General features: G+C 38.2%; 1 protein-coding gene across 1 annotated transcript in view; it reads left to right on the forward strand.

Annotated features, from left to right (window-relative positions):
• CNTNAP5 (contactin associated protein family member 5) overlaps positions 1-27,605 on the forward strand; it is a 959,167-nt gene that overhangs the window by 645,247 nt on the left and 286,315 nt on the right. Inside the window, exon 13 of the mRNA XM_036022576.1 lies at positions 23,867-24,067. Coding sequence (XP_035878469.1) covers positions 23,867-24,067 — 201 coding nt within the window. The remainder of the gene's footprint in view (positions 1-23,866; positions 24,068-27,605) is intronic.

The raw sequence follows: 27,605 nt of genomic DNA on the forward strand, positions 1-27,605 counted from the left end.
CTTTCTTGGTGATGTCAGTCTAATTGAGCATGTACAAAGGAGGGAATTTAATACAACAAGGAATCCAGTGAGGACTTTGAATTATGTGTCTGGGTGAAAATGAATATGAGGTGGGCTTGCAGGGTGCATTACATGCCCTCAGGAAGTGATGGAATTCTGGGCACTAGGATCAGTTCAAAAAAAGATAGGAGTGAAGGGACAGAAGAGTACAGTAAATAATAGTAACATGAATGAGTGCCTGAAGTACCCATATAGGAAAGTTGAGTTGGGACAGGTGAATGGAACTTCTCAGTTGTTTCCTGCTTTCCTTGGTGAAATGATTAATTTAAATTTCAGCTAGGCTGAAATTATCTGGGCGCACAGTGCCCAGATATTTGTTCAAACTTCATCATTAATGTTTCCACGAGGGCGTTTAACATGTTTGCCAGTGGATTTTGAGTAAAGCAAATTGCCCTTCCAAATGTGGGTTGGCCTCATCCAATTAGTTCAAGGCCTTAACAGAACAAAGACTGATCTCTCCTAAGAAAGAAAAAATTCTACTGGCAGATGCCCTTCAGATTTGAACTGCAACCCTTTTCTGGGTCTGTAGCCTGTTGGCCTACCCTATAGAGTTTGGGCTTACCAGGCCTCCATAATCATTGAGAGAGAGAGACAGAGACAGAGAGATAGAGAGACAGAGAGGCAGAGAGAGAGGAAGAAGAAAGGAGAGATAAATTTATAAATACACTTACATCCTGTTGGCTCTGTTTCTCTGCACAAACCTGCACAATAACCTTGGAGTTCCAGCAGTCTGGGTGCTTCTACTCTCTTTCCTCTCATTTTCTGTACATGTCCACCATGACACTAATCACACTGCATTATAACTAGCAGTGTTTATTTGTGTGCCCCCTGATGGAAACTCTGAGCTCCTTGATGGAAAGTGAGGCACAGGATTTGAGGAATCTCTGGATCTATTTCACACAAACTCTCATGAGTCCTAGTGTAAACAAAACTATGAGAAATCACCGCCAAATTAAAGATTTATTTTTACCTTTCTCCTTTTCTCCGCCTTCCTTCCCATAAATTGTCTTAGACTAAGGCTCTGCTCAATTAACCCAATAGTTTGGTGCCGTGGATTCTACCTTAATGTCTAATCATAATTTAGATTCAGTCATTCTTACTCCTTGCAACCTCTTCTGCAAAGGCAAGAGTAAAAGTATCCCTTTTCATTACCTTCAAGATCTTTCATTGCTACCCATTCTTAAATACAGGCATTTTGTAATCACAATGGATTTCAAATTCCACTGCTGGCACATTCTTGCTGACTATCTGACCTTGGACAACTCGTTCAGTGTGAGAGGCCACTCTGTGTGGTGTGGGCCCAGCTCCTGGAGATGCACAGGACCCACACCCACAGATAGTTTTTCCTGTGGGGAATCTGGCCTGCAATGCTCCTGGGCTTCTGAGTCTTCCTTTTTGCTAAAATTCCCTCACTGTGAATTGAGTACAATTACTGCAAAGCAATGTCCTAAAATCCATGCTAAACCTTCCAAGGATGAGTTTAAGCAGTCCAACTACTTTTGCCTTTTCATTTGCAAATATCCCTCTTCTGTGATGTGATTACCAGCATCCTCTCCTTTGTTTTCTGTATAAGGTAACCACCTAAAGTGAGCCTGTACATAGTTAATGAGGACCTTCTTGTAATGTGCCCAGTAAGACAATAAAAGATCATTGGAGCGAGGGCCAAGGCTTTTGCTTCCCTTGAGAGAAAAGCCATGCTGTCCCTTTTCCTCCACCAGATTAAGTAATCCGTGTGAATGTCTCATTTTCATCCATAATGATGAGGACCCCACAAACCAGGGTCTGCATCAGTTCAGCATTTCTGAATCTTGGTTTCCCTATTCATAAAATGTAGTTGAAAAAGATGGCTACCTTTCAAGATTAATGTTAGGATTACAATATAGGTGAGTTCCTAGCCCCCAAAAGTAGATGGTTATAAAATAGGGTAACCCAATATTATGGTGTAATAATTAATTGTACCTTCTCTCCAACTTACTACTGTACCAGTGTAGATGATGTCTATATAGTCATGAAATTTCTGAAGCTCTAGAAGCCTGAAGGGAACATTTCTGAGGGGAAGTTTCCATTATCAATAAAGCACAGTTAGAAGGATGAGGCACCTTGACAGGATTTTCCTTAGAATTTGACATTTATACTTATTCTATTCAATTTATATTTCACCATTTTTAATGTTAAGACATCTTGGCAACATATTAACAGATCTTTCACAGCGACACACTGTCTTTCCTCTGTAAAGTACAAATGCATACTAATATGCAAAGGTGTTTGTCTTGAACCACTAACAAAAACACATAATTCTTATCTTGATGAGTACAATGCCAATTTCAGGCATCCACACCCATACAGAAAGGATCAGGAATTGCAAGGAGATTGCAAGGAATGTTTAGTCAAATCTCTAAAGCAAAACTAGTTTTTCATTTTCAAACAGCTCATAATGAAACTTCCTTACAAGTCTGCATATCTTAATACTCTCCCTATCATGGTGCTGTTTCTCACTCCTATGGCAGCAAGCTCAGTTTTCACTAAAACTCATCAAAGAATGTATAAGGGAGTATGTAGAGAAGCCATACTTGAAACCTCTCTAATATTCCTGCACATAATACTGTAGCGTGATTGCAGATAATAGGTTACAATATGAACTACTGACAGAAATAATTATGTCCATCCAGTTAGGAGTAACAGTAGTAAGCCTTGCTTCCTAGAGTTGGACCATATTCAGTGAGTTTACAGTTTACAAATGGGCTGTACAAGGATCAGGCAGTGTAGAGAAAACAAGAGCCACCTATGACATAAGATGGGATAACTTATGGACATGTACTTCTCACTGAGCTTTATAATTTTGGCAGCTGTATTTTACACCAAAGAAAAATATAATTGGGTTGTTGGTGTCATGTTCATCTGTAATGAAGTAGTGTCCTTGTACTTTCTGTTGAAATCTTCTTGATTATTTCTACCATGAATATTTCTCCCAACACACACACACATGCATGTACACACACATGCATGCACACATACACACCAAAAGGAAGTATTTACTTTCATTGCTTGACAAACTCTTCCACAAGAAGAAATTGGGCTCAAGACTTCAAAATGTTTTAATCATAAATTGGATAGCCTTTATTGCAGAAGGAATCTGGCCAGAAAATTGTCACTGGATTACAGAGTTCAAAAAATTGTGCTATCTACCTACTGGGTACTGGTCTAGTTGAAGATTCATCACTGTGAAACAGTTGAGATAATTTTTGTCTTCCAAATGTGTTGATGAGGCTAATAAGTCATAAAAATAATATTTCCTTATAGACATCAGATCTAAAGCCTTTGCAAGGGGCCCTAAAGCATGGTAGCAACAATTCCTCTATCACTATGAATCAATGTGCATTGGTTCTCTGCTGGGCCAGGCACTAGTGAGGCACCAAAGATATAGAAATGATTAAGATATGGTCTTTCAGCTCCACAGAATCTACAATTTCATGTCCTTGTAGTAAAAAACACCCAAGTGTTTAGCCTTCCCCACTCATTCCCCACTGATTCATCCTCCATGCAACAGCCAGGATGATCTTATATAAACATAGATATCTCCCTCTTCATCTTTTATCTGTATAAATTCCATGCTCTGTACGTGTGAATTACAGTTTTTGAAGGACATGGTTGTAAGGATATGCAAGCTCAAATGAATTAATTAACAGTCTTAGAACAATGCCTGTGCTTATTACATCTTCCAAGTTATAATTAAAATTATTATAATTGTTGTCTGTGGGACCACAAGGAAGGCCCTTGGTTGTTGCATCTCATCTTCTTTCTGTGGAAGTAGAGGGTGATAATAACAGCCTTTATTATTGCTATGTAGTTAATTACATGAGTTAACATTTCAACAATGGTGCAGTGACTGACATGGGGCAGGTGGCAAAGAAAATGTAGGCCATTCTTCTTTTTGTCTTTCCCCTCCCTCCCTTGGAAACTAATCCACTGCCTTAATGGGCTACAGGTTCAGCTCATCTGGGGAGGAGCCCAAAGGCTATGTCCCAGTAGCAAAGTGTCCTTCCCTGGTTGGGATCCACACATGGGTGACATGTGCTGTGGTTCACTATCAATTTATTCAGGTGGAAGAACAATTGTATTTTCACTTGTGTTTCAAAGGGTCACTTTATTTTCCTTGAATGATGTGTTTTCCAGAGGACATTTTTTCAAATAAAGAAGAATAACAGTTTAGAGGAAGGAAGGGGAAGGGTCATCAAGGAACATATATAAAGGACCCATGGACAAAGACGATGGAGGGTAGGATTCACTGTGGGAGGTGGAGGTGGGTAGGGCAGAGGAGAGTAATGGGGGGATAATAGGTATAACTGTAATTGAAAAACAACAACAAAAGAAAAGAAAGAAAAGAAAATGAAATAGCATAAGTAAAACAAAATAACCAACCAAAAATAAATAAATGTATCTTTTTTGTTTAATACTTTATGTTGTCCACCTAGGGATTCCAAAAGGCTGGTCTATAAGGCAAAGCTGGTATCTCTAGGCTAGCAGGTGGCATAATATCCTGTAAATTAAACCATTAAATACATTTACTAAGTCATAAATATGTAGCCTTATCCTGAAATTAAAGCATTGTCACCTCTGAATTACCAAAAATTTTAATTGGCAGTTAGAGAAAATCCTCTCACAATCCCTTCAACATAGCAGTTGATTTCAACCACATGGACGAGAAGAAAAGACTCAGGCCCAAGATGGGAAGGTGGCTTCACTGTGTTTTTTTTCTCATTTATTTGCCTATTCTTGCATTCATCCCCCTTTACTAATTAACTCAGTTTCCTATACCATTATTAATAATAGAGCTTATATTTTTAAAAGTGTTGTGAGGTTCATATGAAATAATCAATGTAATCCATACTAAAAAATGCCTGGTATTATATACCCAATACATGGTAGCTATTATTTACTATTTCTATCACTTTTTTAAAAAAATTTAATTTTACAGGAGAAGGGAGAGAGAGAGGGAGGGAAACATCAATGTGTGGTTGCCTCTTGCACGCCCCCTACTGTGGACCTGGCCCACATGTGCCCTGACTGGGAATCAAACCAGCAACCCTTTGGTTCACAGGCTCGCATTCAATCCACTGAGCCACACCAGCCAGGGCCTATTTCTATCACTTTATGCCCTGAAATCTTGACTCTTGTTTCTTAGGATGCAGTAATTATAATAATAAGCAATAACTTTTATGACTGTACATCGGACACACTAAAATCACTCATGAATATTAATTAAGCAATATTAATGAAATATATTGAAATATACTGGAAAATGAATATGCTATCATGGTGTGACTATTTGAATTTGATAATAAATTTTGCTATTTGATAGTTGTTTGGCCAATTAGTCCTTAGCTATGTGTGTGTGTATGTGTGTGTGTGTAAGAGCACATGCAGATGCACATGGATTTGTTAGAGCATAGTAGAAGATTTTGAGCACTTGCTGCATGTTAAGACCTATGAAAAGCACTCACTTTTTTCACCAAAGTTTTTATTTTAAATCATCCAAATGTACAGAAAAGTTGAAAAAACACTAAAATAAGCCTCTTATACTTTTTATCTACATTCTCCAACTGTTAACATTTTGCCACATTTGCACATTTGTGCTACCCTCATCTCTCTTTCTCTTATTGTGTCACTCTCTTCTTTCTCCTCCCTTCCTCCTTATAATTGCCTGTTTTATAGAACTGTTTGAAAATAATTTGTAGACATAATAATAATTTAAATCTAAAGATTTCAGCTTGTAGCTCTTACAACAAAGATATTATTCTGTATAATCACAATATCAGAATCATACATACAAATAAACATTAATTAAATTAATATCCAACATATAGTGTATCTTATCCCTATTGTCTTTTATAGCATTGTCTGGTTTTTATATTTTTATTTGGGATTGAATCACTGTCCACATGATGGATATTTTAAAAAATCTTCACCTGAGGATTTGTTTATTGACTTCAAAAAGAGAGGAAGGGGGAGAGAGAGAGACAGAGAAACACTGATGTGAGAGTGAAGCATCAATAAGTTGCCTCCTATATGTGCCCTGATCAGGAAACAAACCTACAGCTTTTAGTTTCCAGGATGATGCTCCAACCAACTAAGCCACCCAGCCAGGGCCACACAATGAATGCAATGGTTATGTCCTTTCAGTCTCTTTGTATTTAAAGGCTCAATCCCCTAACTCATATTATTCAATATTTTCTTTGCTTTTCATGACAGTAACTTCTGAAGAGTAGTACAAGGCATCTCTTAAGTAAAATATTCCATATTTTTTCTTTTTTCTTTTAATTGTTGTTTCAGCACAGTTTTCTGTCTTTTACTCCCATCCCAGCTCACCCCTTAGTCATCCCTACCCCCCTCCCATTTCCACCCCTCCCTAGTTTTTGTCCATGTGTCCTTTACATTTATTCCTGTAAACCCTTATCCTTTTCCTCTGAAATTCCTTCTCCTCTCCCCTCTGGTCACTGCTAGCCTGTTCTCTATTTCAGTGTATTTGGTTAATTTTGCTTGTTTGTTTGTTTTATCATTTAGGTTCCTGTTAAAGGTGAGATCATATGGTATTTGTCTTTTACCGCCTGGCTTATTTCACTTAGCATAATGCTTTCCAGTTCAAAACAAAAACTATCGTATATTTACACAATGGGATTCTATGCAGCAGAAAGAAGGAGTTCCCACCCTTTGCGACAGCATGGATGGGACTAGAAAGCATATTTTGTCTTTTTTTAAATTTATTTGTCATCATTAAAATACTTTGGCAAGATAACCTCATGGGTAGTGAGTGTTCTCCTCAGTGCATCCTGTCATGAGGGGTAGGACATCATTCTGGGTCATACTGGGGAGGCTCGCTTCCATCCCTTGGCTAAAGCAGTTCTACTAGACCTCTACATTATGAAGTTATCTATGTGATTCTATGGGAATATCTCATTCCCCAATATTTCCTCACAATCTGTTAATAATTCTAACCCATAGAATTGATTACATGATAATTTTCAAGTGTTTTTCTCATTATACAGTTCCTTCTAATCGGTAGCTGTCATTCTGCCTTCTTCTCCACAGAAGAGCTTTGAAAATTTCTCTCCCTACTTCACTCCCCTTTGTATCACTACAAACCCATAAAGTATTCCATTTAAAAATGTTGTTACTATTATCATTCTATTTTTATGTTAAAATTGCCCTTAATATAGCTAGCCAAGGTTCCTTTATTTCTGCCCCTATGTCTTTTTTAAATGCTTTCATTAATCTTGGAATACTTTCTTGCTTTCTAGCACAAGATATTTGAAGATGTTACCTTGAAGTTTCATTGCCTAGACCCAGACTCAGCTATTTTCCAAAAGAAGTCTAGTTCATTTTTGTAGCAAATTGCCTTTGAATATGAACATCTAGGTGTTAGATTTGCTTATTATTTCCAGGAAAATAAGGCCCTTTCTGTATGTGAAGCAATTTTAGTGGACACAGAAGGAAAATGCACATATGTGTTCCAGACCAGACACGTGAGTTGAAAAAAAGAGAGATAATTCTACTCTATTCTTTGAGGAATTTTGTTTGTATTTGCTGATAATCTCCAAAATCAGAGTATAAAAACCATGAAGAAGAGGAAGCAGACACTCTTACATTTACAGAAGGCTTATCTCTTTCTGTGACCTGGTAAGAGAAGAGAAGATATAAATAAGGTGTTGACTATCCCCTCTCAGTACTAAGGCAAGATCTCTGCAGTTAGTGCACTGCCTTATGGATCCACCTGAGTTCAATCTTGGCTACTTTAGCTCTTCTAAACTACTATTTATTGTGAACCTGTGTCACAGGTACTGGGTTATATCATCTTAGAGTTGATCTCGCTTAATTCACATAATAAAGTGTGAGGTGGAAACCCGTTCTCATTTTTTTTTTTTGAGAAAAGGTAGGTTTGGAGAGATTGAAGAGCATGTCAGCATTGCTCAGTTAGCAAGTGACAGATGCAGAGATTGAAATAGCCCTATGTAAGTGGTCTGCTGTTTCCTGAGAAGCACCACAATAGTGCCTGCCGCAAAAACACTCCTACAGACCTCATAAAACTTCTGACAGCAACTACAGTCTGTGCACCAGCGCCCAACCCTCTTTGCATCAGGTTATATGGATTTGGAGGCCCCTTTCTCCTCTCCCCTGATCAGAGGGTAGGGCATGGAGCTGGTCCACACCTTCTTCTCCTGCTCCAAAAGCACCAAGCTTTCAGCTGCAATAGGGACTCTTCCCCAGAACAAGCTATGAATGCCTTAAGGCTCAGAATGTCATTCAGCTTTGTGCCCCTCAAGCTACTACCTTCTCAGTCCCTAACATAACGTTCTGCACACACTAAGCATTTATTAATTTTTTTCTTAAATAAAACAGCAAGCAATAAACAAATAAGTATGATGCAGTATGCATGGAATTCATTCAAAAACATACCCTCCAAGACCATAAAACTGATTTCTTAGGTTTATTTGATCTTGACACCTATTTTAAAGCACACAAAGAGAAAAATAAACTACCAAAAGGTATGTAAAAAGTAAAGATTCCAGTGAGGCAGGAGGATAAATCACAGTCAAGTCTGATCACAGTCATGAGATCATGAGTTCATAAAGTGTGGCACAAGCAGCAAATAAAATAGTGATCATGGCTGGATCTGGCCCCTGGCCTCACACTAGGGTGTCTGCTCAAGCTAGTGCACAGTGCATACAGCCATACCAGGGGCTGAGAATGTGATGCTTGTTCCACTAAACTGCAGAAGCTCAGAAAGCAGCAGTTCTGCAGGGGTTTCCATAAGGCATGAATAGATTCACCCATAGGCAGCTGGGCTGATCTACCCCAGAGGAAACACAACTCAGAATGGAATTCTGATAACTTTTTAACCGTTGGATATTGTTTTATACTAATTGTCTTCCTTTCCTTTAAAAGGTAAGAGGAAGGTGGCATTGACTCCTTAGCACAGGATCCCATAACTGTTTCTAGTAATGGGATTCTCCCTCCTAATCCTCCCTAAATCATTTCATCAGAATGACTTGTAGCAGTTTGAATTTTTAATCACCTGCTCTGAGCCAGGAAGTCTCAACCCTGTGTGTTCTATTAATTTCTCACAAATTACCTAACATGGATTCTATCCAGTTTACAGAGAAGAGACTGAGGTTTACAGAGGGTGAACTGTCTCTACTAGGAATATAGTTGGTGCAGGGCATACAGGGTCCCAGGCCCAAGGTCTCTAAGCTCTTGCTCTTCTCCATAGAATCTGCCTCCATTCTCCACAGAATCTCTTCCCACATGGACATTTACCCAGCAGTTATTGCTTGTTAATTAAGTGGCAAGATAAAATAGAAACATATGAAAAATTAAATAACTATCAATGCAAAATGACAAGAGATATCACTAGGCTATGGATGTGTAAATGGTAAATGAGTGGTAAAGACAGTGCTTTCAGGATTATTTAAGCTGCTTTTACCCTTGACATCAAAAATTCACTTTGTCAACATACATAAGTATACCAGAAGTGACCCCAGGGACCTTAATATAGACTTGCTTTATTACAGTAGGCATATAAGTGAATAGACACATTTTTCAAAAGACTATAATCATCTCCCCACAGTGATTTAAGTTCAATTAACCTGGATATTGATGATCTGTAGAGTTCCTTCCAAGTATTGTGATAGAAAAATTGCAGTGTTTCATTCTTTCCTGGCTCTGTGAAAAGACAAATATGTGTGTACAATGAGGTTTTGTTGATCACAGTTATTTTTTGCCTCTCTTTCCTTTTTCACTTTTTTTTGTAGTTTTTATTTTATTTTATTTTAATCATTGTTCAAGTACAGTTTTCTGCCTTTTACTCCCATTCCAGCCCGCCCACTCATCCCTCCCCACTTCCCTTCCATTACCACACTTCCCCTAGATTTTGTCCATGTGTCCTTTAAATTTCTTCCTCTAAACCCTTCCCATTCTGCCCTGAAATTCCCTCTTCTCTCCACTCTGGTCACTGTCAGCCTGTCCTCTATTTCAGTGTCTTTGACTATATTTTGCTTGTTTCTTTGTTTTGTTTTTTAGGTTCCTGTTAAAGGTGAGATTATATAGTATTTGTCTTTCACTGCCTGGCTTATTTCACTTACCATAATGCTTTCCAGCACCACCCATGCTGTTGCAAAGGGTAGGAGCTCCTTCTTTCTTTCTGCTGTATAGAATTCCATTGTGTAAATGTACCATAGTTTTTTGATCCATTCATTGACTAATGGGCATCTAGGATGCTTCCAGCACTCAGCTATAGTAAATTGTGCTGCTATGAGCATTGGGGTGCAAAGGTTCTTTTGTATTGGTGTTTTAGTGTTCTTAGGATATAGTCCCAGCAGTGGAATTGCTGGGTCAAAAGGCAGATCCATTTTTAGTTTTCTTAGGAGTTTCCATAATGTTTTCCATAGTTGTTGTACCAGTCTGCAGTCCCACCAACAGTGCACTATGGTCCCTTTTTCTCCACAACCTCTCCAACACGTGTTGTTTGTTGCTGTGTTTACCATGGCCATTCTGACTGGTGTGAAGTGGTATCTCATTGTGGTTTTAATTTGCATCTCTCTGATAGCTAGCGATATTGAACACTGTTCATGTGTCTTTGGATCCTCTGTATATCCTCCTTGGAGAAGTGTCTGTTCAAGTCCTTTGTCCATTTTTTAATTGGGTTGCTTGTCTTCTTAGAGTGGAGTCATGTAAGTTCTTTATGTATTTTGGAGATTAAACCCTTGGCTGAGGTATCATTGGCAAATATGTTTTCCCATACAGTTGGTTCTCTTTTTATTTTGATACTGTTTTCTTTAGCTGTGCAGAAGCTTTTTATGTTGATGAGGTCTCATTTGTTTATTTTTTCCTTTATGTCCCTTGCTCTACGGGACATATCAGTGAAAATATTACTGAATGGAATATCTGAGATTTTCCTACCTGTGTTCACCTCTAGGATTTTAATGGTGTCATGGTTTATATTTAAGTCTTTTATCCACCTTGAATTTATTTTTCTGTAAGGTGTAAGTTGGTGCTCTAGTTTCTTTCTTTCTTCTTCTTTTTTTTTTTTTTTTTTTTGCATGTAGCTGTCCAGTTCTCCCAACACCATTTGTTGAAGAGACTATTTTTACCCCATTTTATGTTGCTGCCTCTTTTGTCAAATATTAATTGAATATAGAAATTTGGGTTTATTTCTGGGCTCTCTGTTCTGTTCCATTGGTCCATATGCCTGTTTTTATGCCAGTACCAGGCTGTTTTGATTACAGTGGCCTTGTAGTATAGTTTAGTGTCAGGTATTGTGATCCCTCCTACTTCACTCTTCTTTCTCAAAATTTCAGCAGCTATTCGGGGTCATTTATGATTCCATATAAATTGTTGAAGTGTTTGTTCTATGTCTGTGAAATAGGCCATTGGTACTTTAATAGGTATTGCATTGAATGTGTAAAATGCTTTGGGTAGTATAGACATTTTTATGATATTAATTCTTCCAATCCATGAACATGGTGCATGTTTCCATTTGTTTGTGTCTTCCTTGATTTCTTTCCTCAGTGTTATGTAGTTTTCTGAAGACAGGACTTTTACCTCTTTGGTTAGGTTTATTCCTAGGTATTTTATTTTTCTTTTTGCTATTTCAAATGGGATTTTTTTCTTGATTTCTGCTTCTGCTGTTTCATTGTTGGTGTACATAAATGCCTTTGATTTCTGGATACTGTCTTTGTATCCCACTGTTTTGCCAAATTGATTTACTAGGTCAATCAGCTTTTTGCCCAAGTCTATGGGATTTTCTATGCACATTATCATGTCATGTGCAAACAGTGACAGTTTTGTTTCCTCCTTTTTAATTTGGATTCCTTTTATTTCTTTTTCTTGTCTGATCGCTGTGGCTAAAACTTCCAATACTATATTGAATAGAAGTGGTGAAAGTGGACAGCCTTGTCTTGTTCCTGATCTTAGTGGAAAAGAGTTTCGTTTTTGTCCATTGACTATGATGTTGGCTGAAGGTCTCTCATATATGGCCTTTATTATGTTGAGGAATGCTCCCTCTATTCCCACTTTGCAGAGGTTTTTTTTTTTTTTTTTATCATAAATGGGTACTGTACCTTATCAAATGCTTTTTCTGCATCTATTGATATGATCATGTGGTTTTTGTCTTTGCTTTCGTTTATGTGATGTATTAGGTTTACTGATTTGTGAATATTGTACCATCCTTGAATCCCTGGGATTAATCCCAGTTGGTCATGGTTTATAATCGTTTTAATGTATTATTGGATGAGGTTTGCCAATATTTTGTTGAAGATCTTAGCATCAGTGTTCATCAGAGATATTGGCCTGAAGTTTTCTTCCTTTGTTGTGTCTATCTGGTTTTGGAATTAGGGTAATGTTGGCCTCATAAAAAGTTTGGGAGTCTTCCATCTTTTTAGAATTTTTTGGAATATTCTGTGAAGGATAGGGGTTAGCTCTTCCTTAAATGCTTTGTAGAATTCTCCTGTGAAACCATGTGGTCCAGAGCTTTTGTGTTTTGGGAGGTTTTTGATTACTGCTTCAATTTCTTTTGCTATTATTGGTCTGTTCAGACTTTCTGCTTCTTCTTCATTGATATTTGGAAGATTATATTTTTCTAGAAATTTGTCCATTTCATCTAGGTTTTCAAATTTCTTGGTATACAATTCTTCATAGTAATTTCTTACAATCCTTTGTATTTCTGTGGTGTCAGTTGTAATTTCTCCTCTTTCATTTCTCATTGTGTGTATTTGGGTCTTCTCTGTTTTCTTCTTGATGAGTCTGCTTAAAGGCTTGTCAATTTTGTTTATATTTTCAAAGAACTGGCTCCTGGGTTCACTGATTCGAAGAATTGTAATTTAGTCTCTATGTCATTCAATTCTGCTCTGATCTTGGCTATCTCCTTCCTTCTACTTGCTCTGGGCTGTCTTTGTTGTTTTTGTTCCTTGAGTTCTTGTAAAGGTAGGGTTAGGTTTTTTGTTTGAAATATTTCTATTGTTTTTGGTATGCCTGTATCACTATGAACTTCCCTCTCAGGACTGCGTTTGCTGTGTCCCATAAGTTTTGGGTTGTTGTGAGTTAATTTTCATTTGTTTCTAGAAACCTTTTGATTTTTTCCCTAATTTCATTCTTGACCCATTCATTGTTTAATAGCATGCTATTTAATCTCCATGATTTTGAGTATTTTGGGTTTTTTCCTTGGGGTTGGTTTCTAGTTTCAGTCCCTTGTGATCTGAGAAAATGCGTGGCATGATTTAAGTTTTCTTGAAATTGTTGAGGCTTGTTTTGTGTCCTGTCATGTGGTCTGTCTTTGAAAATGTTCTGTGTACATTTGAAAAGAATGTATATTTAACTTCTTTGGGATGGAGGGCTCTGTATATATCACTTAAGTCCACTTCATCCAGGGCATTGTCAAGGCCTCAATATCTTTGTTGATATTTTGTTTGGAAGATCTGTCCATTTTTGATAGTGGGGTGTTAAAATCCCCCACTATAATTGTGTTGCTGTCAATATCTTTCTTGAAGTCCTCTAAGATTTTCTTTATGTATTTGGGTGATTTTATGTTGGGTGCTATATATTTACAATATTTATGTCTTCTTGGTGGATTCTTTCCTTGAGTATTATGAAGTGACTTTCAGGGTCTCTCTTTATGGCCCTTTTTTGGAAGTCTATTTTGTCTGATATGCTTTTTTTCCCTGTCCATTTGCTTGGCAAATTTGTTTCCAGCCCTTCACTTTCAGCCTGTACAGGTGTCTTATCCTGAGGTGGGTCTGTTGTAGGCAGCATATGTGTGGGTCATGCTCTCTTATCCATTCAGCTATTCTATGTCTTTGATTGGAGGATTTAATCCATTGAAGTTTAAGGTTATTATTGATAGGTGCTCATTCATTGCCATTTATGTACATGTGTTCCTCTCTCTCTCTTTTCCTTCCTTTCCTAAAAGCAGTCCCTTTTATCAACTCTTGCAGAGCTGGTTTGATGGAGGTGTATTCTTTTAGACTTCTTTTGTCTGGGAAGCTTCTTATTTGGCCTTGTATGTTTGTTGAGAGTCTTGCTGGGTAAAGTAGCCTTGGTTGCAGACCTCTGGTTCTCATTACTTGGAATAGTTCTTGCCATTCTCTTCTGGCTTGGAGTGTTTCCATTGAGAAGTCAGCTGTTAGCCTTATCAGGGCTCCCTTGTATATTACTTTCTGTTTCTCTCGTGTTGCCTTTAATATTCTCTCTTTGTCTTGAAATTTTGCCATTTTAATTATGATGTATCTTGAGGTAGACCTCTTTGGGTTCCTCTTGATTGGGACTCTCTATGTTTCCTGGATTTGTGTGAGATTTTCTCTCATGAAATAAGGGAAGTTTTCCATCATTACTTTTTCAAATAGGTTTTCTATCACTTGTTCTTCTCCTTCTGGTATCTCTATTGTATGGATATCATTACATTTCATATTGTCTTGAATATCTCTTAATCCCTCTTCATTCTTTCTGAGCCTCTTTTCTTTTTCTTACTCATTCTGGGTGTTTTTTCCTACGTTGTCCCCCACTTTGTTTGTCTGGTCTCCTGCTTCATTGATCCTGCTTTTCATTCCTTCTACTGCATTCTTTAGTACAGAAATTGTATTCTTCATTTCCTCTTGTCCTTTGTTGATAGTTTCTATTTCCTTTTTCATGTTGATATAGTTTGCAGTGAGATCATTGTAGCTTCCCTGTAGTTTCTGTTGGCTGATTGTGAACTCAGCTTCCTTATAATCATTGTTTTGAACTCAACATCTGATAGTTGAGTTGCCTCTATTTAATTTAGCATTCTTTCTGAGGCTTCCTCCTTTCCCTTCATTTGGGGATTGTTTCTTTGTCTTCTCATTGTTCTTGAGACTCTTCTCGTTAGTGTCTGTTTGTTAAATTGATCTGTTCTGGTTCCCTGTGTTTATGGTGTAATCTTCTGTGGTAGAATACCTGTGAGATGCAGTTGTGCAGTCTCCTTCTGGTATCCTGGTGTTCACAGCTTCCCCCTACTCTTTTTTTGTGATCTGTGATGAGCAGCAGGAGCTCCAAAACCAGGACTAGAAGCTGAGCATCCACTCAAAGCCACACAATGTTCAGCCTGCTTCCGCCTCTGCGGCCATTCCTGATCTGGACCTCGGTTGCCTGATTTGGGCCTTGGTTTGGGTCTGCAGGGGCCACAGTCAATGTCCCTGTGTAGGTGGCTGCCTGACAAGTTTTTTCCTGTGAAGCGAAGTTCCTCATCATAATAGTCAATGGACAGTATGCAGCGGGTGAAGAAATCTTTTGCGGGCAGAAGTGGAGTAGCGCTACCTTCTGCAATTGGATGCTGGACAGTGTTGGCCTGACTCTGCCCCGAAACTTTCTGAGCATCCGCTGTCGCCTTGCCGCCCCACTGCTGAAGCCTCCAGCTGGGGTTTGCCAAGGGTCACACCTCCTTCCAAAAAAAACCCATGACCTTTGGGCCCAGGCATTATTGCCTGTAACAGCGCTGTCCTGGCCCCCAACCCCTCTGTGGATTGCAAAACCTAGCAGGCGTGGTGCGCTGGTTTTAGGAAAACTGCTAGAGTCTCACTTTTCTTTTTTTATGCTTTATTTTATGAAGAATGATCCCCATGGAAACAGATGGAATAACTTGAAGCATCTGTAATGATTACTACTAGTAATAACTGATCATCACAGTAATATAGCAACCAGACAAAATAAGAGAAATAAAACTAAGAACAAAATGTGTCTCTGTATGTAAACAGTTCACCACTTCTGAAATGAGAGCAACAGGAATCAGACAGGTCACCAGAGACCCAGGATGGGAGGTCACAGGGGTCTTTCTGGGTGATGACTTGGCAAGACATTACAGCATTATAGAATGTTGGAGAATATTCCACCATGACTACTCTACTGGGACTTTTTAATACTCTTTTTTTCTTCTCTTGTTGATGTTGTTGAATGTAGGTATATTTTGATATTATAACTTGAAATTGCTCTTTTTAAATTTGGACCATCACATAACGATGCAGAAAAGAGCTGCTTTGGAAATGTTAAAGATAGAACCCATTAGAACATAAATTACAGTGATTGACTAATTTCACCACTTGACAAAATTTCTTGAAGTTCTACAAGGTGCTCAATGCTATCCTAGGACTGGTTGGTCAGAGAATAAAGACTGCTATTAATCTACTGTCCATTTTCAAGAAAAAAGTGCAGTGTCCACTGGACAGGCTTCACTAACAATGTTCCCTTGCCCTCAGCAGATCTTTAGGCCACCCAACTTAACTCAGAATCTTGAGTGCTTATAACAGCATGACATATGTGTCCATCTTGTGTATACAAGTGTTTATCCTAAAATAATGCTGAGCTTTAAAGGAACTTGACAGTGTGTTATTGTCCTATGTACTCTAGTGGCAAGAACAGCACTAACTGGACACATAGTTGAACATAAGAATTAGTGATATGTTCTACATCTTGGGAGATCTAATAGTTTTATGGGTATATAATTGACAGCTAAATTCACAATGTAATTAAAATTGCTTTACTAATCTATATAACAATGGATTGGTATGTCCTTGAAATGGTGCTTGGGAACTTTATTGCACATGCTATTGGATAGTCTATAGCTTATGACTCAATTGTGTAAAGGTGATATGGTAGGTAGTATGGCTCACAGTCATGAGATCATTCACAGGTATGCCAGTGAATGATCATCATGGCTAAATGATACCTTTGAAAAACAAATATATTATTTTTATTTTAAAAATGATTGAGTTATAATTGACATATAGCATTGTGTAAGTTTAAGGTGTAAAATGTGTTGATTTGATACATTTATACATTACAATAAGATCACCACAGTTGTGCTAGCTAACACCTCTATCATATCACATAATTATCATTTTTTGTGTAGTGAAAATAAAATCTTGTCTCTTAGCAACTTTGAAGTTTATAATATGAAAGTGTTGACTATAAACATTAAGCTTTGCATTAGATCTCTATTTCCCCAAAGCTATAGTTATTAAAACAGCATGGTACCAGCATAAAATAGTGATATAGACCAATGGAACAGAATAGAGATCCCAGAAATAAACCCTTTCATTATAGTCAAATCATACTTAACAAAGGTGTGAAAGACATTCAATGGACAAAAAATAGTTTCTGCAATAAATGGTATTAGGAAAACTGGATTACCACATGCAGAAAAATGAAATTAGATCCCTATCTTATACCACTCACAAAAAAATAATTTCAAATGGGTTAAAGACTTAAACATAATACCAGATACCATAAAAATTCTAAGTGGTGAGAACCAATGGGAAGAAGCTCATGAACATGTTTTGGTGATGATGTTTTTTGGATATGACATCAAAAACACAAGCAACAAAAGAAAAATCAACAAGTGGAACTTCATCAAACAGAAAAGCTTTTGCACAATAAAGGAAAGAAAATAAAAATACAACCTATGAAATGCGAGGAAATACTTACAAACCATGTATTGGGGGAAAGCAGATATTTTAAATATATAATTTTTAGATTTTAACTATTACTTTAGACTCAGTGATATTCTTAGTGAATTGAACAGATCCTTGACAACTCAAAATTTCAAAATGCATTCTTCTCTTGAGCAGAAAATTTGTCCTGATAGCTCAAGACCTGTATTCTTCTGAGCAAGTTAGAGAACTGGGCTCTGTTTCTCATCCTGTGCTTGAATGGTGGTTAACAGCAGAAAGAATGATTGAGGATACACTAGATAGCAAAATGGCAATAGCAATGTTTTTTTTTTTTTCCCCAGATTGCTGGGTCCTTAAGAATTAAACAGTAAATTCTGCTGAAGAAATTTCAGGAAATATAAAGGACACCAATAAATATAGTGACATAAGGCTGTTCCTGAGTGAAAAGATAATTTGCATGAGATGGTAATAATTTATCATAGACAGCAGCAGCAATAGTACACTAACTGCACTCCTTCCTGCTTATTAACCTCTTGCTGAATGAGTTCCCCACCCCAACTCTCTAAGGAGAATGAAGTTGAAGTTCTCCTTCTAATGTTATAAAAAAGGTTCTAATGTATAAATTCTTAACTCTTTTGCTTGCTATACAACATATTATGTGTCCATGTAAAACATATAATTATAATATTATAAATCATTATAATATCATAAAAAAAACTGATACTAAAATCCCTGTTTCCAATGAGGAAATTTCAGAGGTGGTTATATAACTTGCTCAAAGTCTCACAGCTGGCAAGTAGCAGAGCACAGATTCTAACTGGATGAACTTGTCTGTAATCTAGACTGTCTCAAGGAACCTTGCAGCCCTAGACACTGCTCTAGAGACCAGAACATACGTCCTGTGGTGAAGAGCTTTGTGCTGTAGACAGACAGCACGGGGTGTAAATTGGAGCCTGGAGGATTTTATGATGTTTTTCCAGTCATAGTATTTAGGTGATTTACTCTCATTGCCTGCATGAAACTAGACCTTCCTGAGTTATAGAGCAACCTCTGTAGGTTTTCTTGTGTAGAAGTTCAAGTTCATACAACTTCAAAAAGAAAACAATTTCTGGTCTAGATCTTTCTAAATTGGTGTTTTCCTCATATATTTTGATAGATTTTGGGGAGACAAGGCTGCACAGTTTATCTTATTTCCTCTTAAAGTGGCTCTAATTTTATTCTCTGGGAAAAAAACCTTTTAATACAAACTATTATGAGTACTACCCAAGGCCACTTACAGAAGCTTCTCCTTCTTCTGGATGGTGTGATTAATAATAGCAGCACCTGATATCTGTGAAATCTTTGGTGCTTTTATACATAATAAGCACCATAGATTTTTGTGTCATGCTTAGTAATTTAGTTAATAACAAACTTACTCATACAAATCCTCTCACTTAATCTTTACAAACACCCTGTACAATTGGTGTCATTGATGCTTTTCAAATGTTACTGATGAGGAAACATAACTTTACAAAAGTAATCATTTGACCAAGGTTGCTTAGCTAGTTAAGTAGCAAGCTGGCACACAAATCCAGATCTTCTGAACTCGGAGCCAAGGCTGCATGCACTAATGTCCACCTACCCTTTGACTAAGTTGACCTTCTTGAATATTTGGCTTCATGGGTCCAATTTTAGTATAAGCATGTGTGGGTTCATGAATGAATCCCCTGTGTGCACCTAAAAGACTGTCCAGAGGAAATCTTACCTTTTTGAAAATCCTTCAGAGCTGACCTTCACATTCTCCTTCTCTAGTTAAAATTACAGTACCCATCCTAGACCAGGCAGCCTAAACATCAGCCACATGGTCAGCTCCAAGTGGCACTGACTGCTGGTCTTTAATACTATCAGGGTCAGGGCTTAATCAGCACTGCTGCAGGGGAAGCTGAGGGGAAGAAATAGAGAGAAAAGATAATAGTCATTTACCCCCCTGCTTTCAGTCTTTATTCTTCTGTCTTCCAGGAGAAAAAAATAATCAGAGGACAAAAGTTATTTTTGAAAGGAAAGGCAACAAAGAGACCTAGGTTTTGGGTAATCAGCTCTCTTCCTGTCACCCATCTTGTGCATGCAATGAGGGCTCTGATGTCTAAATGCATTGTGGAAGCACTCTGGAGCTCTTATTGTTTCCTTGTATCTTCTGTATATTACATATATCAAAAATGCCAATAATTAAATTATTAAAACTTCAATTTACCCTGTTGCCACAGGGTACAGAGGCAAGGGTTGGCAGTATTAGTGGCATTAAGAAGGAAGATCATCTGTCTAACTCAGCTTTCTTTTCCATTTTGCCAAAGACAGAATATGAATTTTGGCAAAATGAGCCAATGACTACAAGAATAAGCAAGTAAATTAATGAATGTATGAACAATTAGATGAGTGAATACATAGGCATGAAAATCTGTGTTCATCATGAGGGAAATCCAAATTCCTAAGATTTAACAATGCTGTGTGGATCACTTTTGAAATCAGACACACTGGATACAGTAAGATTTGGGACAAATTTGATTTCCTGGATCCTTCACTTATCTATATATAAAGATATAGATATATAGATGTCTACCATGGTAGATTGTCATAAGTAGGGTTATAAAATGTCCCAGAATGGGGCAGTAACATATCATCTATTATTAGACTGGATTTTCTTTTTCTGTTTCTAAGCACTATGGGCATTTTAAAACTGTCAGTCTTTATTTGTCCCTCTACAACAATACATTATTGAGCAATTACTTTCCTTTAGTTATTTTGTCACCATTTGTCCATATTGGCACCAGCATTTTTGTTTTTTATGATAATTATGTGTGTAGTATTATTTTTTACCAACATGAACCATATCCTATTTTTATGTTCAAAGTCAAAATCCAGTAACCTTCATTCTAATTTGTTTTTAGACTTTATAGAAAATGTAATTCTGCTTCAATTAAACATTAGAGATATCTGGGTTGTAAGTGGGCTGGCCTTATACTTAAGATGAATCAGAACGCTTGAGCATAGTTCAATTTTATGCTGTAAGAAATGGGTCATTTTTTAGAGTTGGCAAGTACTTTAGAGATCATTAGAACCAAATTCTATTTTTTTCTTTCCTCCTTTTATTATATTGACACTAAAGTGGAAGGCAAGTAATAGTCTAGCCTCTTGGTAGTGTTAATTAACAGTGGTTACTTCCAGAGTATATGCCCACCATCTTTGCCTAATAGATATACCTTGGACTATTTCTTTGCCTTTTAGACCTCGGTTTTCTCATTTGAAAGACTGAGGAGGTGAGGAAGGAAGGAAATCACATGATGTCTGTGTTGGGCTACTTTTCAGCCCTGAAAATCTAGGAAGAATATTGATGATATTATGTGGTAAAGATTCTAAGATGACAAAAGCTTTTTAAGCTTTCCTCCTTTGCTTTATTTGTAAGCATGTTCAGAATTAAATTCTATGTCCAACTGCAGCAAATTATTTAGCTTAAGTTATTATTACAGTATATATGATGCCTCTCAAATAGTCCCTTGCAACTATATTTTTGGCGACAGTATAGGTGGTTTTCCTGTCCATTTATTTATTTATTTATTTATTTATTTTTATAACAGTATTCTGTTTTTAAAAAATATTTTATGTATTTATTTTTAGAGAGGAGAAGGGAGTGAGAAAGAGAGAGAGAACATCAATGTGTGGTTGCTTCTCATGTGGCCCTCACTGGGGACCTGGCCCACAACCCAGGCATGTGTCCTGACTGGGAATTGAATCTGCAATGCTTTGGTTCACAGTCCGAGCTCAATCCACTGAGCTATGCTAGCCAGGGCTTATTTTTCTTTTTTACTGATGATAAAACACCAGGAAAACAAACAATCCAATTATAAAGTGAGTACAGGACCTGAATAAACACTTCTCCAAGGGGGACATACAGAGGGTCCAGAGACATATTAAAGGATTCTCAACATCACTAGCCACCAGAAAGATTCAAATTAAAAACACAGTGAGGCACCAATTCACACCATTGAGAACAGCCATCATAAACAAAGCAACAAATAAGTGCTGGGGAGGTTGTAGAGAAAAGGGAGCCCTAGTGAACTGTTGGTGGGATTATAGATTGGTGCAGACACTGTGGAAAATAGTATGGAATTTCCTAAAAATGGAAACAACTGCCTTTTGACCCAATGATTCCACTGCTTGGATTATGCCCTAAGAACCCTGAAACACCAATTCAAAAGGACTTATGCACCCCAATGTTCATAGGAGAATTATTTACAATAACAAAGTCCTGGAAACAGCCTAAGTGCCTATGAGTAAATGAGTGAGTCAGAAAACTGTGGTACATTTACACAATGGAATACTACAAAGCAAAAAGAAAGAAGGAGCTCCTACCCTTCACGACAGCATAGATAGAACTGGAGGGAATTATGCTAAGTGAAATAAGCCAGGAAGTGAAAGACAAATGCCATATGATCTTACCTATAAGTGGAACCTTATTAACAAAAGAAACAAGCCAGCAAAACAGAACCAGGGACATGGAAAAAAAGAACAAATTGTCAGTGACCAGAAGGGAGGGGGAAGGGGACAAATGAGTGAAAGAAGGGGAAGCTTCAAGTCAAGGAACAGGTTTAAAGGATCCATGGACAAGGACAATAGAGGGAGGACTGAATGTGGAAGAGGTTAGGTAGGGCAGGGGAGAGCAATTGGGGAGGGGGGAATGGAGACAACTGTAATTGAACAACAGAAAGTTAAAAAACAAAACAAAACCCTGAACACCCAAAAAGTAAGATAACTTGTTCAAGCTTGTTATTAGCAGAAAGAGGTTTCGCATACAGATCTCTCACTTCATAAACAAATTTGTCTCCACTCTCCTTGCCTTTCATTCTTACATGTCATAGGAAAAACATCTTCTCTCTCCCTGAGTTAATGGTCTTCATCTCTGCATGTCCTTTTATTATATGTCTCCACAAATGTATTTGTCGAAGATAGGTAACATGGAGAATAAATGATAAAAACTGTAATTAAGTGCCTTGGAATTCAGTGTGTATTGTACAATTTCATCCTTGTTAATTGTGTATATTTTACAGATATTTTCCATGGATAGGTCTTATTTTCTACTCAGATCTTATTATGGTTTTCTGAGATAATCATCAAAGCTAATTTTTTTTTTTTAAGTAGGGTATATCAGTAGCTGGAAGGACTGCTCAGTCACTTACTATGTAATCCAAAGTAAGCTGCCTAAGTCTCCTCACTCACACTTCCCTCATTTCTGATGTGGTGGTATTGACTCCCTTCTGATTTAAGTAATATTGATTTTTAAAAGAGATAATAGACATTAAGTGTTAACCATATAACCTGTGAAGTAAGGGTGTGCCGTTAATGGGTACGCATGAGATTGTGGCCACTTAATTTGGAGGTTCAGATTTACAGACAATAAAGACCCCAAGTCAAAGGTGAATAGTTCAGCACTTTATTAAGTGAGAGCAGAAAGAAAAGCAAGAATCAAGAGCATACATCACCAGATGGGAAATCACCAACACCCGAACATAGACAGTGGGGAATCCCAAAGGCAGCAGTGGTCAGCGTTTGTCCGGGAGCAGTTCCAAGTGAAGCATCCTTCCCTTGGGTGGGATTCCAAAGTCTCACTTTGGGGGCTATGATTTGATATGTTGTGTGTAGTGGCTATACACCTAGGGTCTTGTGTGATTTTGACTAGCTAACTGTTCCCTCTGGGAGAGGGGCCAATTCTCCCAAGGGAACAGCTAAAGATCAAAAGGTACTAATCTCCTGGGGAGAAGGGCTAGTTCTCCCTAGGAGACAGCACTATATTTGCATTTCCAATGAAGGTCATAGCTCAGGTATAAACAGGGAGAATTCTCAAAGTCCTTTTAACCCATCAAAGCCTCCAGAACTTTAACTCCAAAGACAAAGATTACTAACCTTTATTCTAACTTCCAGTGGAGCTCTATGAGGAGCAAAAACTCTCTGGTCATATTCTATATATATAATTTATTTTACTTTTAGAGAGATGGGAAGGGAGGGAGAAAGAGAGGAAGAGAAACATCAATGTGTGGTTACCCTTCACACACCCCCAACTGGGGACCTGGCCTGCAATGCAGGCATGTGTCCTGACTGGGAATCCAACTGGAGACCCTCTGGTTCACAGGCTGGCACTCAATCCATACCAGCCAGGGCTGATCAAATTCTTTATGTGATCAGAGTACTCAGGTGGTGATTAATTTTTGCATGTCATGCCACCCATCAAACTGACTGCATGACCTTTCAGCTTTATTGAGGTACATAAGTGTGATCTTTTATTGAACTGCCTTCTAACCTGTGCTCTCTTTCATTGTGTTCTCTGGCAGAGGACAAAATATGGACATCAGTGCAGCACAACAACACAAAACTGACCCATGTGCAGGGTGCCAGCCCTGAGAATCCCTACTTCATGGCCTTGGATTATGGGGGCAGCATAGAACAGCTGGAGGCTGTGATTGACAGCTCAGAGTACTGTGAGCAGGAGGTGGCCTACTACTGCAGGAGGTCTCGCCTGCTTAACACACCAGGTAAGGCTCACCCTTGCCCCTGCCACTATGCATGGTCATGCAAGTCTATCACATGGTGGCAGTAGGGCTCCACCAACCTGGAATATTATGGAGATGAGTGTTTGGCAACAAGGAAGCTACAGTTGCCATCCCACACGAATCAGTGGTGAGAAAGACTGCTAGGAGAAGATGGGCTAGTCATCACTTTGACACCCAGGGTATACCCAGGAGGACCTTCCATAGACTCCTACAGTTTCTCCTCATTTCCAAAAGGGAATGATGATGACATCCATCCTGCAATAGCTGTGATAATGAAAAGTGTCTTAAGAGCAATGGCAATTAAAGACAGAATTTGAGCCATACATAAAAAAAATATGGAGGTGAGGCATTTCTGGCAGAGGGAATAGCATATGAGAAGGCACCAAGGATCTCTGCACATTCACCAAAGAACATTGAGTTCTGTCTGGGGCAAAAGATACACAAGGAACAGTGTTAAGCAATGAGACCACTGGTCAAGCAGGTACAGTACTAATTACCTAAAAAGTGGAAGCCCTAATGGGAACTTATTTTATTAAAATAAAATTTGCTTCTAAAAAATTAGATTAACCCCTTTTTTAAATCTTTTCCATGGCTATTTTTTTCAGAGTGAATGGTTGATTTGGTTATTAACATGTTTGCAAAAACAAAACCAAGGAAATGAAAAATCCTTCTAGGACTGCCTACCAAAGCCACAAAGGAATTTTGCAAAATGTCAGATGTGCTTTGTTAATACTTATGCATGCCCTGGGAATCAGTCATTTTTTCATAAATGTTAGTTTATCATTTGTTTCATGGCAGAAAATAGGCTGCCCACCACAGGGATGTGGGATGTCCAAGAAAGGAAGTCAGAATCTTTAGCTTCAAGTAATTTACAATCCAGTATTTGGAGCTTATGAATTGTGAAAAGCTTGAGAAACCTGGACAATAAAATGACAAAAAAGGAGACGGGATAGAAGCCTCAATAACTATAACACACAGTTTCACTGATCTAGAATCTTTAGGGGAAGTCTTATTTCACATAAGTGAATTTTCCAGATAACTGTCACTTATTCCTTTAAGCACCAAATATCTCTTGAGAGAATTTCTGTTTGAAATAAAAATCTCAAATGGATTAAATGCTCCCTTGTCTTCTTAAACAGATAATTCTGCCTGTAAAATATAACCTTTTCCTCATGACTCAGTACCATCATTGTGAAAATCAGTTATTGTACTTTCCTTGGACCCAGTCATGCTTGCAGGGTGATTAGATCAGAGGCTCTGGTTTGCTGGCCCTTTCCCAGCATCCTCAGGTGGTGCAGCTACCTTGAGAGATTCAATGTTATTATTTGTTCCTCTTTCTCTCTCTTCTGGCAGTCAAGCCTGCACATGATACTCTCAACACTATTTGCAAAATGCTTGTCTTAAAAACCAACATACTTGTTATTAATTGTGTGGTTTCTAGTTTTCTAAGGATTAGGTTTGCTGGGATTTAGGAAAAATGTGAGTGTGTTTATTGTGACAGTGGTACTTTCCTGAGTTTCTGCATCCTGTGATGTCAATTTGACTACACCATTGATGCTGTACATGTTCTAATTTTTTTTAACATTACTACCTTTAATTTATAAGGATATTTGAGTGGGAGGGGCATGCATTTGGGAACAGGCCATATGGAGGGTAACATCTTGACCCTCTCTGCTTCTTAGTAATTATGTAACATCATTCAAATCATTAAATATCCACAATTTTACCACTTATAAATGTACATGAAAACCCTGAACTAATAAGGAAGACTGAATGAAAAATAGGAAGACTGAATGAAAAATGTTGTCTCTGCTCCTGTGCCATGCCTGACACACAGTAGATGTCCAGCAAACCCTAGTGCCCATATTTCTTTCCTAGCTCACAGCTTCCATCCCGGCAGGGGAGGTCCAAAATTTGTGCTGTAATGGAAAATAAATCCAGGGAGCACATTACTTCTATTTTAATAGCATGAATGGAATAATTCTAATGATTACAGCTCATGGGAGAAAATAATCTCACCCCCCAGAGAAGAAGAATGTTACACTTAGGTGTGTACCCTTCCACATGTTCTGCCACCTGGATATTCACAAAAGTAAGAACACACTATATGTATATTGAGGTTTGAAGGTACTCATTAATCCTTGTTTCTGCATGGGTTCTGAATCAAATGAGGTAAATAAGGGAGGACAATGAGTATGTGTATAGAGTGTCTGCTTTCTCCTGAGCTGGCTTGAAGAACACAGCATGGACCAGAAGCAAAGGGGACTTCCTTATCCCTTGTTTGGATAAGGGATTGTGGCACTGGGTGAGGGGGCTGTTGACAGACAGGCTCATAAAGATGTGGCCCCAGTATCACACCCCTTAGTGCAGAGGCCAAGCACCTAATCCCCAACCCAGCTGCACTTGCCTCATGGGTGTGTGTGGCAGGGGGAGACAATAGTGTGTACATGAGTCCCAGAGCCTGCACCAAGGGCACACTATCTTAGTTGGGGGTCCTATAACAAAATGGTGCAGAGTGACTGATTCATAAAAAAAAAAAAAGCTGAAATGTATTTCTCACAGTTCTGGAGAAATCTATGGTCAGGGTATAAACATGATTGGGTTCTGGTCAAGGACAAATCCAGGTCACACAGAATTCACTTCTCCTCATGTACTCACATGGCACACTAATCCCATTTGTGAGGACTCCACCCACATGACCTAATTACCTCCCAAAGACCTCCCACCCCCTGATACAATCACCTTGAGGGTTAGGATTTCAACCTTATGAATGAATTTTGGATGGAAACATTCAGTTCATAAGAGGCACATACCTTCAGAAATATTTTCCTAAACTTCTTAATTCTGAAGCCAATCACCATACCGGGAAGGCCAGAAAGCAAAGAGCCAATTGACTCCTCGCCCAGTTTGGAAGAGCTGAGCAAGCAGCTCCCTTCTCTGCCGAAGCAGGACCCCCTGTGATATTGTTTCACTCCTTGTATTTGTCACACACATAGTACAAATACTGTTCCTTATCAGCACATATGACTGTCTGCTAAATGTTTATTAATAACAGTTTTCCACTATATGTATGTATCACAATGGATATACAAAATTAATAAATCTCCTATTTTGAACATTTGGATTATCACCTTCTTTTCACATTTAAAAATGTTGTAAGAACACATTCACCCATAGATTTTCATGAACAAAACTAATTATATTCTTAGAGTAAATTCTTTGGATTGCCAAGGGAAAGAGGATACATACTGTAAGATTTTTGCTGCATTGACTCTACAGTGTATCAGGTCTGCAGCAATACTGCTTACACAGCTGTGGAAGTGAGCACCCATTTCCCAGCAATCTGATAAATGCAGAGGGGGCTCAAAGACAATTATAAATATTTCTGTTAATCAAAAACAATGTGTAGGCTGCCCTGGCTGGCGTAGCTCAGTGATTGAGCAGGGGCTGGGAACCAAAGTGTCCCAGGTTCGATTCCCAGCCAGGGCACATTCTTGGGTTGCAGGCCATAACCCCCAGC

The sequence above is a fragment of the Phyllostomus discolor genome, chromosome 4 (genome assembly GCF_004126475.2).
Source record: "Phyllostomus discolor isolate MPI-MPIP mPhyDis1 chromosome 4, mPhyDis1.pri.v3, whole genome shotgun sequence".
Lineage (NCBI taxonomy): Eukaryota > Metazoa > Chordata > Mammalia > Chiroptera > Phyllostomidae > Phyllostomus > Phyllostomus discolor.